Raw genomic sequence first — 16,109 nt, forward strand, 5'->3', positions numbered from 1 at the left:
GTACTGTAAAATCTATTAAAACAAGGAATACATCCATGGATGGAGAAGACGACTCAGTGTTTAAGATCCTTTGCTGCTCTTTCGGAGGAATCAAGTTTCGTTCCCAGCACCCACCTCGGGCAACTCACAACTGTTGTAATTCCAGACCCAGGGAATCTGATCGCGTCTTTAGTCCTTGTGAGCACCTGCATACATGTGTATACACACACACACAAATACACATACACATATATGCATATACAAATAAAATATGAAGTCTTTAAAAAGTAAACCTTTTTTTAAAAAAGAATTATAACCCATACTCCAGTTTGGCAAGGATCATTCATCTATGTAATGAGTAAGTGATTTTTGTATTTGACATATAGGTACAAAATATTGCAGGCGTTATGTTCCAATTAAATGCTTCCCTTAAATAAAAGTCAACAGCTCTTCTCCTGTGAACTCATGTCTCACCCCTCCCTGGGGGTTAGTTTCTTCTCCAGGGACAGCCATGGGTAGCTTCTGTCCCCTCTCTGTATGGCTTTGGGGACACTGGCCTCATTTCCAGCCAGCTAGGCTATCTTTGACTCTGGTCTTGAGAGCAGCTTCTTAGAGATACAAAACTCCATTTTTCTCAGTACTCCACTGGTCCGCCACAAAAATCTCTCCCCCAAACCCAGCCCAACTCATTCAAATACACATATAAAACCAAATCCACTTTGAGACTATGTAAGCAATTTTACCTAAGCTCCTTCTCCTTCATTGACAATGACTAAAATTTATGTTATAGATACTTTGAGGGGTATCAAGTCCATTCTTAGTTATTCTAAAGTTAGACCTAATGTAGGCGCATGTAATAAATTAAGATAAAATAAAGATGGCTCGCTTCGGGGAAGGGGAATTTTAAGTATCTAAGTAGATGTCACACACACACACATACACACACACACACACACACACACACACACACACACCCATTCATTTATTTTTAAAGTTGGAAGTTAAGAATAATATCAGCTGAAGGAATAAGCATCTAAGGGATGCCAAAGATGGATGGGATAAAGGTCTCAGATGAGCCCTGGGAAAGGAAGGCCATATGCTCCTCCTTTTGAGCTCCCATAGTAAGCTGGCAGGTGGAGGCACTGTCCAAGTGTGTGGGAGGTTGATGCATGGTTGCTGGGTGCACTTGCCTTACCCTTGACAAATTACAAGGCCATCTGGTTGTTAAGAGATTTGATTTACTGTAATTTCGTCTATGGCATTAGTGGGAAAGGCAATCAAGAAGCATTTTGCTTTTATAGATGATCAGAAGCAGCAACCTGGGATCTTCATTCCGTGGGAATTTGGAAAAGATGTGGCATGAAGATTTCCTCCATCCTGCTCCAGCCTTGAAAGCATCCCAAGATTGTCTCAGACCCACTAGTCCTTGATCAACCTACCAGTCCCTTTAATCTCATAAGAGAAAGCAGAGGCTTGCTGAGAGCTCTCAAGTCATGTATTTCATTATTGCTCAGATTCCCGTGTTCCATCCCCACTCCACCACATCATAGTGCCAAGCAGGGAGACAGGCTCAGAGGTCTTACCATAGTGCTTCAGATAGAGTTGTTATTTGTAGTTTACATGTTTCTTTTCTCAGAATCCAAGAGGTGGAGAGTAAATGAGATGTTACCTTGGAGGCCTCTAGGCCAGCCCTCCCTGCTTATATAGATCCATATGACTATGTGGATGATGGAGTTTTTCTCTCCTTCCTCTCACACACATCTCCCTGTCTCCCCTCTTCTCTCTCTTTCTCCCTTTCCTTTTCATGTTCTTTCTGCCTCAGTAACCACATCCTGGGCATCCAACTTTCATTTTGGGTGGGGTGAAGAGAAGGGGGGATATTTCACCTTGAGTGTAAGCCTTGTGACCCAGCCTTTACCATGTCACCGTGTTTCTCTGGAGGTATTGGACTTTGGCTCAGTTAGCAATTATAAAAACTATCTCATGTTCTGATTGACCTGTTGGGTCAATGTGCACAGCGTGACCTTGTATGTTTTAGAGGATTATCGGGGCTGACCACAGGCATCCTCTGCTCCCTAGATGCCATGCCATGCCATCTAATCAGAGACCTACCTTTAACCCTAAAACTTATCATCCTAATAATTTTTCTGACCATACACATAACCTGGGAGGCTTTTCTTCCTTTTGGTGCAATAATTTGAGCCTGATTGAATAAAGTAGCATTTTTCTTAAAAGCACAGGCTATGGTGGTTTACCAAGTTAGAAGGAAAGCAATGCCAAGTGATCAGTACACTGAAATGTCTCCTGGTTAAGTATTTCTAGATGTAATTGTATGATACATAGGCCCAGGGCATTCACTGGAAGAATTGCTCTGAAACTGGTTTATGTTGGGCATCAAAGGCTGCACACTGAGTGGAGAGCAGCTATCTTCACAACACACAGGGCACTCGGATGGCTCTTTGCCAGTGGGGGGTGAGCGGAAAAGCTTTCTCTGTCCTTTTCCAGCCCTCGCTTGTTTTGTGTCCTTGGGCACACACAGTCTTTAAAATGGTCAGATTTAATAGCTCTAGAGAGCCTCTGCCTGCTGCCCACTCTGATGGACTCAGCATAATAGCTCTAGAGAGCCTCTACCTTCTGTCTTCTCTGATGGGCTCACCATAATTGTTGTAGAGAGCCTCCGCCTGCCATTCAGTCTGATGGACTCAGCATCAGAACCAAAACTGTGACATCAGAGTGTTCCTCTGTGAGCAGTTACAGCAGGTTTCTCAGTAAATGCAGAACAATGTATATTTCTCCACAGAATTATCCACTATGTTAAAACTAACAACCCATATTTGCAAAGTAACTGACAAAACTTTGGGGGTACAGCCCAAGTCTAGCTGTCAATCAGTTCATATGAGCTTACTTTACTACTTCAACTTTTTCAGAGAATCTTCAAATTTATCGCCTTGTTGTCTTGCTATTCACTTAACAAACATATGGGAAAGTGTCTCCTGATTTCTAAATACCAGGATAAGCGATGGGGATATACAAGGGGAGAGAAGACGTCTTTCGGTTGGCTCATGGTTTTGTGGAAGAAACAAATGAGGTCTCAAGTTCTCAGTGCTCTGAGACAGAGACAGACATGGGAGGATAGCAGGGCATCAGCGTGGGTATGCGGTGAAGCTGGAAGCTGGTGAAGAGGGGCTGAGAAATGAGGTGATGGAATGGAGTAGAATTTGACAAGCGCTAATCAGGAGGCTTTCTTACTTTAGGAACTGACAGAGATCACCCATGATCTTGTGGAGAAGGCACTCCAGCCATGTGGAAAGTCACATACCATTTGGAAAAGTGAAGATTTGGCTAACAGCAAACAAGCATTGGGTTGGAGGGATGTGATACCAGTAACCAAACCATGCCGTGTAAGGAGATGGACATTCTACTGAAGGCAAGAGATGCCCTACTGTTTATCTTTGCAGACATAGCATTACTTGAACCAACACGTTTCCTTTTGGAGGTGGGGGTATTTTTTTTGGTGCCTCCATCCTTTCAGTAAAAATTTTATAAAGTCTCAACCCCTCCACTGTGATATAGCCATTGTTGAATTTTCTGGACTATATCATGTAAGTTAATATAACCAATCTTCTTTTATTACTAAAAAAATTCACAGGGATAGGCATCTGACATGTCATTCACCACTTTGTCCTTAGCATTCAGAACAGAGCCCAACAAGTGACTACCCCGACGGTACTGATTAGATGTTTAGTGCTGTGTGAGCGCTAACATCCATCCCTATGATAACAAAAGAGGACACAAAATTAGATTTTCCTGTAAACATTGGCGATGATACAATTTAAAATGGGCCAAATCAAATCCTGTGACTAGCGATATATAAGCTCTATATAAGTTCTTTCTGGAGCACTTATGAGGTTATCTTATAAACCACAGTAAATAGTAGTGCTGCTCAACGAGACTTAAAATTTCCCCAAAGGGCGGCCACACGCCCCTGTTCTGTTCAGTAGCGCAACAACTCTATGTAAATAAGTTCAGCAACATGGATGACAGGGACCACTCCTCGAACACCACTGTCTACTAGAGCTCCCCCAATGTGACATATGATAATGTATTGAGTTTGACAACTATTCTTCAAAGCTTATTTTGAAGTTAAAACTCTCACACTACAAAGACTCTCCAGGCTCAGGTGGCATCACTAGTGACAGCAGACTGAGAATTTGATGATGAGCTCTCATCAAGTTTATACAACCCTCTTCAGGAAACACAAGAGGTAAAATCAAATAAATTCCTCAGCTTTCTCAGCAAGGCCAGAATTAGTCTTATTACAATAAGCAGCGAGACCAAACAGTACTGAAAGGGACAGCACAGGTTGTACGATACTTTTGAAATCGATTCTTCTCTATGCTGCCACAGAGAACTCATTGGCTGGCCAGTTTCATCTACAGTTAGTCTTCCTTGATCACATCCACTACCAGAAGGCGGGTCTGATAACCTCGCAGGAACACAGGCTTACAGACCCAAGTATCCATGCACCGAGGAACACGGCTATTCTGGAAGGACGATCATAATCAATATGACACTGATTACCCAGTTCAGTTTATCAGAACAACAGTATAATTAGGTAAGCTAACTTTATTTATAGGGGTAAGAAAAAAATAGCAACATCATGAGGAAAAACTAAGAAATTAAAACCCAGCAGAAATATTAAACTTGGATAATAAGGTTTAAAATTAAACAGGAAGGACTAATAAAGGATTTAGATACTGTTAAGAGTATGAGCAATGGATTGGAATATATGACTGAGAACCTCTTTAAGAAAAGAGGAAAGAATAAAGAGGAAGCAAACTAGGAGATTTGGAGTACAGCACACACAGTCTAACATTCAATTAATAGAAGTTCCAAACAGAAAAGAAAATGCAAGTAGAAGCAAATGCTTAACTGAATAACAAAGACATATGTGAGAAGTACAGATAAAATGCTGCCAAAGTGGAGCTAAAAAGATAAAAGGACTCTAAGATGGAATGAACTGTAAGACTGTCAAAAAGAAAAAAAAAACCAATACAGGACTGGGGAGATGGCCTAGTGGGGCAAGTGCTTGCCAAACAAGTGTGAGGATCTAGCGACCATGTTTTCCTATGTCTATAATCACAATATGGCCGAGGCAGAGCCAGGCAGAGTCAGGCAGATCCCTGGAGGTCACAGGACAACCTTTCCTGCCAATCTGGCAAGCTCTTCAGTGAGAGACCCAGTCTCAAAACATAATCTAGAAGAATAATCAAAGAAGATTCCTGGCTGGGCACGGTGGCACACACCTTTAATCCCAGTACCCTGGAGGCAGAGGCAGGCAAATCTCTCTGAGTTTGAGACCAGCCTGGTCTACAGAGTGAGTTCCAGGACAGCCAGGGCTGTTACATAGAGATACCTTGTCTCTAAAACAAACAAACAAAACAAAACAACTCCCCACATACCAAAAGATACCTGATGTTAACTTCCGGACTCTACATGCACAGATGTGCACTTACTTATGAATGCACTTGAGCGCACATGCCCCCCCCCCCCAGCCATATTCTACAAGATTCCAGACAGAAAAATGTAGTCACCTACAGAACAAAGTCAATGGACATCAGTCTTCTTGAAGATAATCCTGTATGTGCAAAGACAGTAGAAGCCAAGTGTGGCGGAACATGCCTTTAATCACAGCATTTGGGAGACAGAATCAGGTAGAGCTCTGTGAGTTTGAGATCAGCCTGGTCTACAAAGTGAGTTCCAGGACAGTCACAAGATACACGGTGAGTCTCTGTCTCAGAAAAAAAGAAATAACAGTAGGAAATACTGAACACTGGCCAGTGTTTTTTCCCATGAAGTTGGTAAAACATGGAGCTACAAACAAGAAAAACTGATAGGCTAATTTTCTTTACGATTATAGATGTAAAATGTCTAAATAGAGCTAACTAAATCTGTATGCATAAAAACATTCAGGTTAATTTTGTCAATGATAGTAAATCACATATTTTAAAAAACCACCTCATTAGTAAGAAAAAGTATAAAAACCATGACTTATTAAACTATTATTTGATAAAATTCATCGCAAAACCTAACTTAAAGTAGAAGAAAACTCTATAACTTAATGAGTGTTTCATATCACCAGTCTTAGTGAGTAATATTTTTGTTTATTTGTGGCTAGCCCATTATGTATTTATTTTAGAAAGCAAGTACAGGGCTGAAGAGGGTCTGTGAATGAGGTTATACAACTGAAGTGTTAAATGCGCTGTGAACAAGTCAAGGTTAACTCACCTCACTGTCACGTATAGCTTCAGAGAGTCCAGTTAATGTGGAGTACAGAAATCAAACTTGTCCATAAATGATACAAAATAACCTAAAATATTTGAGTGTGTGTGTGTACACGCTCATGCTTGGGAATGTGAAGGCCAGAGGTCAGTGTCTAGTATCTAACTAACTCTGTTACTCTCCACCTTACTTTCTCTGACCCTGGAACTCCTCTATTCAGCTAGACCGGCTAGCTGGGACAAACCCTGACATCCCTTTCTCTCTCTCACTAGTGACAGAATACAGTCTTGGGTTGCCATCCTCCAACCCTGCCAATTCCTTGGGTGCTGGGGATTGGAACTGGTCCTCATAGAGGCAGAATAAGCAACACTTTCCTTTTACTATCTCCCCAGCTTTATATTTACCTAAAATATTAATAGAAACAATAGATAATTACAATCAGTAAGAAAGTCAGCAGGGTCGCTAGATACTGGATCAATATATAAAATCAATTGTATTTTTCTGCATCAGCAATAATCAACTAGAAAATATTTTTTTAATTAAGTACAACTCACAAAGCAATAAAAATAATAAAAGTTCCAGAAATTAACCAAGAACATTGGAATGCTATGGGGGGGAATTTAACATTCTGAGAAACATATGGATTCTTTAAATAAATGAAGACATAGTCTATGCATTTTAAAAGGAATAACTTACCATCATAAAAATGTCAGTTCTTCTCAAATTAACTTATAAGTACATTGCAATCTAATATAAATTTAATTTGGAGGACTTCATACCTAAATGGGATAATTCAGATGACAAGACTCCCATGGAGAATTAAATGCCATCAAATAGCCTAGTGAACCTTGAAAACAGGAGCCAAGGAATCTTATCTTACCATGTGGAAATATATTAAATTTAACTCTCGATATAAACGCACATTGTAGGCTTTGAGGGAAAAAACCTTCAGATGAATAGAGCATAGAATAAAATAGATAATTCAGAGTTCAGAGACAGATTATGTGTATGTATGAACTTAATATACAGGAAAGCATCACAAATCAATGAACAGATGGCTTACTTAGTGCATGATGCTGGCAAAACTGGTTAACTTTATAAAGAAAAATGAAACAGTATCCCAAATGAATGCCACACATGAAATAGACTAAGTAAGATAATAAATCACAAAGTGAACTGAAGAATATTGAAAAATAGCTCTGGGGTCTATTGACAGGAAAAACTTTTTACCATAGATGTTAGAGGCTCAAGTAATACTGGATAATATTATCAGGAAGACTGATTTTAAAAAAATGAGCAAATGGTATGAACAGGTAAGTTAAACATAAAAAGTCTAACAAACAGGGAGATATTTAAATTCAAACTTACTGTTACCAAGAACAATGAATCAATCTTGTTTGATTGTCAAAGATTCCAAGGCTGGACTAGGCTGGACTGTGTCAAGTCATCAGGAATGATGTATGCTCCCAGGGAACAAGGGCATTCCTGTGTACCCAATCTGTAAGTACTTAAACTATATAAGCACATACCCTGTGCCTAGCCATTCATTTTCTGCACGCTTCGCTGGTCCATAGGTGGATACACTGAGGATATATACTACAGCACCATTTGGGATTGTGAAGGGCTGGAGACAATTTGATGCCTGTCTTTGAGAGAGTGGAAAGGCAAATGTGATGGGCACACATCAAGTAGTATTTTACAATAATTAGAAGTAAAAGACTGATGAATCTAAAAGTGCCCAAGTGCAAACATCTGTAATGAGTTGTATAATACAAACACTTTACACACATTTAAATCATTCATAATCAAAACAATTCTGTAAGAATATGTTTTTCAAAGGTTACCCATTCGATATGTTGGGATGGCTGTATATGGAAGACAGAAAAAGAGCTGGGGCCAAAGAAAATAAATGAGTCAATACAAACAGGGACCTCATTGGAGGCTGATATTGATAACACACAATAAAGTGGACAGTTTGACTAATACTAGCCTTTGATCTGACATTTAGCTATTCATTTAGACATGCTTGGGAAGGTATATTCTTATGGTATGATTAGGGTGCCAGTTCCTTCTCCACAGCCAGATCTCAGAGGAGCACAAAGGCAGACCTCCCTCTGTGTGTATCTCTGTCTGTCTGTCTGTCTGCCCTGTCTCCCTGCCCCTTTTTAAGTGGTAGAGCAGTGGGAAATCCCCCAGCTCCTGTGTGGAAGTAGGGGCACATGATGCCCTGGTGTGCAGATAACACAGGCTTCCCTTTCTAATAGAAATCCTGATAACCACGTGCTTTTCTAGAATCCACTACTCACTGTGTTGGAGTTTAGAATTTGCCAATTTTTCACTTATGTTTACAACCGAAAATACTGAGTTTTATGTCAAAGGAGACCCCAGAGTTTTCCTGGAGAGAGTCACAGAGCAGCCTGACCTGGAAGGGAGATAGCAGGGGGCAAAGGCAATAAAAAAAGAATAAAAATACAAAAGCAAAATAAACAAAACATCAACCTCTTCATTACTCATCTCTAGCTACCTCTTCGCTTAACCTCAAGGTCAAGACAACCCTTTTATAGTGTTCACTGTCTCTGAGGATGAGCTTTACTGTGAGTCTTGTTTGCCTTTTATAGTATTAAAAGAGACAATGAAATCTGCCTCTCAGAAGATCATTTCACCAAGTCCCTGTGGCTCTGCGGGGAATAGATTTGTTTCCTCATTTAAATTCATGTCTCTAAAAGACAAGTAGACCTTGGATGAAATTTCAGGAGACAGCAAATTATAAATAATGTATCCATATTTTTTCTCTCCCATACGACTTGTATATAATTCCCCCTGGAGCCTTGTGCAAACACCAGAGACAAGAGGACAGGAAGCTATTAACATGATGGAAAGATTGGAATGGGCTCATGTTGTGTGGTATGAACCTAAGAAAAGGCATCTTGATCAAAGGAGGTTTTAAGGCCAGATCTGTTCTATAATAATAATGACGGGGAGGAACTGAGAGGAGTAAAGGAAGAGAAAACTATAAACAGGATATATTATGTGAGAAAAAACTATTTTCAGTAAAAGAAAAAATTATTATTATTATTATTATTATTATTATTATTATTATTATTATTATTAGCATCTCAACTATTTCCCAGACCATTAGATAAACACCCACTTGAGTGACTCCTTTATCTTGGTCACCCCAGGGCGAGATGAATGTTTGTCAGTGATGGAGGCTACTTTGAAGCTAAACTTTAAACTCTGTTGTCCATCAGAGAAGGCACAGAAAACTCTCACACAATCAGTGCATCCTCAGAATAGGACGATGCTAAGTGGAAAATGCAGATGCTGTCAATTAAGCTGAAAGGGTGCTCTCGGCATAAAGGAAATTAGCCTCTAACTCTTTCAGTCCTGGTGTACTGTCATGCAGACTTTCAGTGTTCCCCAGATGAGCTCAGCAGGATTAATTCATGCCCATGGGGTCTAGACAAACAACCTTTTCAATCTTGGAATGGGTAAAGATATTCTGTTTTCCACTTTGGCTACTTTCCCTTTTTGGCACTTCCCCCACCCCCACCTTTAGGAAGCAAATGCACTTGTAGTCTCTTCTTTGATAAAATTTCCTCTTGGCAGGGGGCAGGGACTGTGGCGGGAAGTAAGTAATTATTTATATTAACTGGTCATTGACAATGCAGCCTGGTGTAATGTACCCTGAAAGATTTGTACTGTGGGCAGAACCTGACATTAGAGGGGGACTTCGGCCTTCATACTCTGCAAGCTGCACACCTTTGTAGCATCCTTGCATAGGGTATTAAGAATCTTAGTTCTTTTCTCTTCAGTTTTGTTTTATCACAAGACCTCCACTTCTGCACTTTGAAGCTGAAATTTAACTCTTCATCTATCATGTCTGAATATACCAGGCTTTGTCCATGGGACTTGGTCATACATTATTTCTTGCCCAAGAAATTTTCACTCAGCATCTAAGTGTCTCAGTGGGTTCTGATGAATCTCCAAAACAAAGCCAGCAGGTTTTGGGATGCGTCTGTGACATAAATTTCAACTTTAAAACCACAACTCCCAAACCTGGACACTCTTTTGCTACATATTAAGGGATAGTGGTGAGTTCATTGCTGGCACCCTAAACTCTATGAAATGAGTAGCTTGGTTGGTAGCTATATTCACCGAATAGAAGTTGGGCTTCAGTTTTTTTCCCCTTTTCTTTCTTTTTTTTTTCTGACTTGACATTGAATAAGTTTAAGGAGCCCATTGTCAACTTGAGTACTGTAAGAACAACAGACCAACCTAAATAGACACCAACAGTCACCTGAACTGCCCATCAAACCAAGTCATTAGCCAGCTTCCTCTCCAGATTGCCAGGCTGTCAATTACCTGATTTAATCCTCCCAAGACCCTGGCTAGATCTGGAGTCCCACATCCAAACTACTGCATCTAAGACAAGGTAGTGATGGTCACAGAAACTGCTGTACTTCTCAGTCCAGAGGGATCTGGAAGGGGCTGTAGCTGTAGATACCACAGAAACTTCAGACATTTGATACACTGCTCACTACTGACAACTGTGACATTAGCAGGTTGAGAATGAAAAGCTCCCTAACACTGAGCATTTGGTTGACAAAACAATTCCTTTAACCCAATAAACGTGCAAACCGGGGGCTCTGTGCATCTATTAGCTATGTTCTTTTTTATGGTGAAAAATTCTTAATTCAGCAGAAAACTCCTCCCAACAGGTCTTTAAGTGGTGGCTTCATAAAGGACCCCTTAATTAGCCTATGAATGTGCAGGGCTGAGTTTGAACAAGAGGTAACACCCCACTTCTTAATAAGGTATCTTTGAGATGGCAAAATAAACTTCAGCCTCAGAAGAGATATCAAGCATTCTCTAAGTTCCACTTGGTAAGAATATGTCATGGATTCACGTCTTGGTTCTGTGATCAGTTTATTTTTATTTTCCCATTAAAATATTTGCTTCTGCCTAATGAACTCATTGGAGACACTCTTTAAAGTATTGAAAAGTATTACAAACAACGGAAAGGGACTCATTCATTATTTCACTGTCCAACTCTTTGCTATCTAGAATGACTATTTAGAGAAGGAAGTGGGGACTGATTTCTGTTGCTTCTTTTGAGATGGAGGGATGAAGGGCAGGCTCTGGGACATGGAGGAGGACCCAGTCATCCTGGTACTCTGAAATTCAGAAAACCAGGGTTCAGGGGTGAAAGATATGCTCATAGTGGTCCCACTGATATACCCTCATCCCTAAAATGTGAAAGTCAAAAGTCTGGGCTGGGTGGGGAGTTCTACATCACAAACTATAAAGGGATGCCATGGAGGTGGCAGAGAGCAGTATTAACAGTTCAGATCCAGAGCTGGACTGTTTGGAGTCAAATCTCAGCTGTCTGACTTAAAAGCCATAGAATCTTAAATGAGTGCTCTCATTTCTGTTGTACCCTACTTTCCTTGCCTGTAAAACAAACAAACAAAATAGAGGTAATAGTCTATAGGACAGAGGCTATTGTGAAGATGAAATTAAATACTGTTAAATAATGTGTATAATGTGTTTAGGACAGTGCTTGCCAGAAAACCATGTAAGGTTTTGATTTCTGAAACCCTTCTCTTTTTCTTCATTCTGTAGAGCCAGGAATCAAACCTAGGACCTTGAACATATTAGGTAAAAATATTGTATTAAGTCACACTCCTATTCATGGGCTTTTAATTTTTATCCATCCATCCATCTATCCATTCATCCATCAATCCATCTATCTATTTTTATTTTGTGGAGTTGGAGTTGAATCTGGGACCTCATGCAGGCTAAGCAAATGCTCTGCCTCTGAGTTACGTGCTAACTCATATTCCTGCCCTTTAAAATGGTATTATCAGTGGTTTTAAAGATTGAGTAAGACACTGAATGCATAAAGGAACTTTGTGCTTGCAAAAGTGTGAGAGCTTGTGAAGTTCAGCACTGAAGGTTTCTGCTGTTACGCTTACTAGAAGTGCTACTGAGGACATGCATCAAGGGAAGGAGAGAAAAAGAAAGAAGACTTTTTGTAGAGAAACAGCCAGGAAATTGGAATGAGAAGCAAACTGACATCTCTACTTGGTGCCCTTAGTTGGTCCACATGGACCACCGATTTGGGCTGATGTTTCCATGATCACCTCAGTGGTGGGGATTTTCTGGCAGGGCCTTGGGAGAGGGGAAGGAAGGAAGAGGAAGCTGAGTGTTTTTAATAGGCTCCTTCCAGGCCAGGGCTCAGCAGAGGTGCTGAGGAGGCAGGCACCATGTAGAGAGAAGAAGGCATCAAGGTGACTCCAAGTCCCTCACCTGTGGTGAAGACAGTAGAGGTAAGGCTGCTCCTTGTGGCATCCTGAGCTGCCTGCAGGAGCACTGTGTAGTCTGTGTTCTCTGACAGGCCCTCCAGTCGGATCCACGTGTCCTCAGCATCCACAATCAGCTCCTGCAGAGGGCAAGAATAAAGAAAGCCGGGGGTGGGGGGGACAGTCAACTTGCATTATGGGACAGTAGGGAAGCTGGGTCAGCAATGCTGCCTTCTCTATCCCACAGTAAGGAGAAAACTGCCAATGAGTGGGGGCAGCTCCCACGTGAGGTTTAGGGCTCCTATCTCACAAATGCACATGGGATAAATTTAGGTGCCTGAGTTACTGAGTCAGTGGCTTCAGGCTGCATTGGGCTTACTGTGGAAGAGAAGCAACTGAGAAAACAGAACCCTAGGCCTGTCTACCACCATCAGCAGACTTGCTTTATTTCGCTTGGTCTCTAGATTTGACTTCTATATATGACTTTCACTTTTTAAAGGATACACCACAAGAGAAGGTTTGCCAGCTAGTGCTCTGGTGGATTGTTTAGCCCGATGACGCAAAACCAGAATGCATCATCTCATTATTGAAGGCTCCATAGATGGTTTATCAAGGCATACAGGCCTCTTGGGTTTATTATCTGCCTCATGTTTGCTTCTGATAACACAGGATTAGGAGCTTGTCATGTGTTGCCACTATGATGCCCAGAACACCACCACACCTATTGATGATCCAGAGAGGTCACTGGCACTGAGAGAGGGTTAGTGCTTTACCGCAGTGTGGGTAGTGAGCAATAGCAAAGCTACAACTTGACATTTCCTGGTTTGTAAACCTGGGCTCTCTCAATCGCAGGCTGTGTATCCAGGATCTGGAACCCCATTGGTTGCCTGTTCCTTCTCCATTCCTGCAGTTTCCATGGGTCATTCCACTGACCAGTTTCCACATGACCTCATGTGGGAGTAACAGCTTTTTCCCTTTCTGGCTAGTACTTACTTTGCGGCTACCATCAGAGGACTTGTATGTCAAGACATAGTTTTCGATCTCTGCTCTGGGGGGCTGCCAGGAGATCAGTGCACTTTGCCTGGTGACTTCGCTGGCTGTCAGGTTGGCAGGAGGGTCCAGGACTGCAAGGAAGAGAAAATGCCAGGATGTCCCTATCTCTCCAGCTCTTCCTTGTTTGACTTCAGGCATGGCAATCTTGCTCACAGGGCTGCCCCTGTGTTGACTCTAGTTCTGGCTTGGATGGGAACATAAAGGGTGCTAGCATCCTTCTTTGAAGTGACTCCCATCCCCACAAAGCAGGACTATGAACTTAGGCATGGCATCTTCCAATACAACTCTTTATGCTTAGGCTCCTAAACCCATTAACCACAGTCTACTTGAATTTGTAGCCACCTTGTATCATCTCTTGTCCTAATGTTCTGGTCATGATTTTACCCAGAAGCTCCACATTACCATATCAGGCTTTCTAATATTCAGAGTTTCCTGTACTAGATACAGTCTTAGTACCAGATTTTCTTGTATGGCTCTGCTCTTGTCACCTAGATCCTGGGAGTAGAAACATCGGTGCTAACTGAATAGCAATACAGTATTTGTACAACGTTCAGTTGAACCATCTTTGGATCACCAAAACCTATAGCTTATTACATATTCCATTACAAGGAAGCATCATTTTTATTTTATTTTATTTTATTTTATTTTTTTGGTTCCACATAATACTGCAGGGTTTATACCAGCCATGCAGGAACTTGTACTCACGGGTAGAGAAGTTGGTGGCAATGGTGCCACTCACGAGAGGCCCACTGGTGGCATACATGGTGACGGTATAGTGGGTGCTAGGAAGCAGGCCAACAAGCTGGAATTCTTCACTGACTCCATCAACCAGGATGGTCTCTCCTGCAACTGAAACCAGAGCCGTACAGATAAGGAAAGACCTACCATGTCTAAAGGCATTTCACATGGACTCAATATCCGAGAATCTGGGAGAACTACACGTAATGGAGCTTACTGCCCCGTACAAGGATCCCCTTTTATCTTTCATTTTCCAGAAAGAGTATTCTGTACACAGAGGCCAAACTGTGTCTCTACCTTCTACTCAGGTCTCTGTAATCAAAGAGTAAGAAGAGTCCTTGTTTATTTGACTGTTTCCTTCCATCCACTTTCCCCATCAAGTGTTCCCTCTTTTATCCTGAGAAAATTCAGCCCCTGCCTCTCATTGCATTTATGTGACAACTCCAAAGTTCCCATAGTCCTGACTGCTTCTCTCTGGACAAGGAAGTTCATCAAGCTCTTTGCTGAAATGCAGATCTTGGGAGAGAACTGAGAAGAAGAATCGGTGCCACTGATCAATGGTGTAAACAGGGTCAGCCCGCTTCTCTGCCTGCTCTTTGCATTACTCCAGGCTTTAGGACAGCCATACATCATTGCCATTACAAGCTGAATTTATTATCAATCAATGACTTTGTTTATCACCACGGCCTTGGTTGATCATTTTGACCTGTGGGCCGAGTTTTGCTTGTATTTCTATCATCTTTCACCTTGGTTGAGTTTTTGGATGACAGTTTCAGTTTATTAAAACATTTTTAATGTGGATTCAATCAATCACAGTTTTGTTTTATATACAAGTTTTGTAAGCACGTCTTCTTGGGGCTCACTCAAGCTGTTAATAAAACTGTTCATTAGTTCAGAGCCAAGCCCTCTGTTAGACAATTAGAATATTTCTGAATCATTCAGCATTTAGCAAAGTTTATTAGGTACAGCTCCAAACTAGGTCAGACCTGAAGCTTGAAGTTTGTTGTGATCTAAAGACAAACGAAACAAGGCATATAAAGATGCCTTTGAAAACAACCTAAAACCCCTTAGAAGAATGTACATCATGACCATCTTTTTGCTATCTTCTTTGTGATATCCTGCCATCCCTCAATGCTCTACTCAATGGCAGGTCCTACATGCTCATCTCTCTCCAAATACAGGAAGGCTGTATGTTTCCTTAGAATTCCCTCATCATTTTTACTTTCTCTGAGATCTTGTTCCTTTCTTCCCCTCAATACCTTGATTCTAAATTATGGCGGCCCATTGGATGTAGCTCACTATGCTCTGTCCTGCATAGTTCATGCCACAGCTCATGCCAGGCTGTATTTACTTCCCTGCATCATCACTAGAGGTAAGTTCCATAACGATAAGAACACAAGCACTGCTTCTGAGCTTTTCTAGGCTTAGTGAGTAGCCTATGGGAGGTTATTAAAAGTATTTGGTGAATGGAGAGGATGGAGCTGTATGCCTTGTCATTGTGAGCAGGTGTGTTGACTGCCTTAGGGGAAGGGGGATATTTTGTCAGAAAAGATAGGGCTGCAGCTAAGACCTGAAAGACTTACTAAGTTGACTCTTGGGGAGAGAAGTTCCTGATGAAGAAAATGGCGCATGGGCAAATGCAGAGAGACTTGAAGGCTTAGAAAGGTATGCTGATTTAAGAAGTGCTGGACCATGATACACACCAGGGGACAGTAAGAGCTGAGAAGGGCTTGGCAAGAGCATAGAGGGGTT

At 41.4% G+C, this 16,109-nt stretch overlaps 1 protein-coding gene across 3 annotated transcripts in view; it reads right to left on the minus strand.

Annotated features, from left to right (window-relative positions):
• The window catches only part of Tnr (tenascin R), a 407,595-nt gene that overhangs the window by 20,704 nt on the left and 370,782 nt on the right, over nt 1-16,109 (minus strand). For all 3 annotated transcript variants that reach the window (XM_048421165.3, XM_085688031.2, XM_048421166.3), the window contains 3 exons: nt 14,325-14,468; nt 13,560-13,690; nt 12,574-12,706 (listed from right to left, as the gene is read on the minus strand). In XM_048421165.3, coding sequence (XP_048277122.1) covers nt 12,574-12,706; nt 13,560-13,690; nt 14,325-14,468 — 408 coding nt within the window. The remainder of the gene's footprint in view (nt 1-12,573; nt 12,707-13,559; nt 13,691-14,324; nt 14,469-16,109) is intronic.

This window comes from Myodes glareolus, chromosome 5 (assembly GCF_982192425.1).
Source record: "Myodes glareolus chromosome 5, mMyoGla1.1, whole genome shotgun sequence".
In the NCBI taxonomy this organism is placed as follows: Eukaryota; Metazoa; Chordata; class Mammalia; order Rodentia; family Cricetidae; genus Myodes; species Myodes glareolus.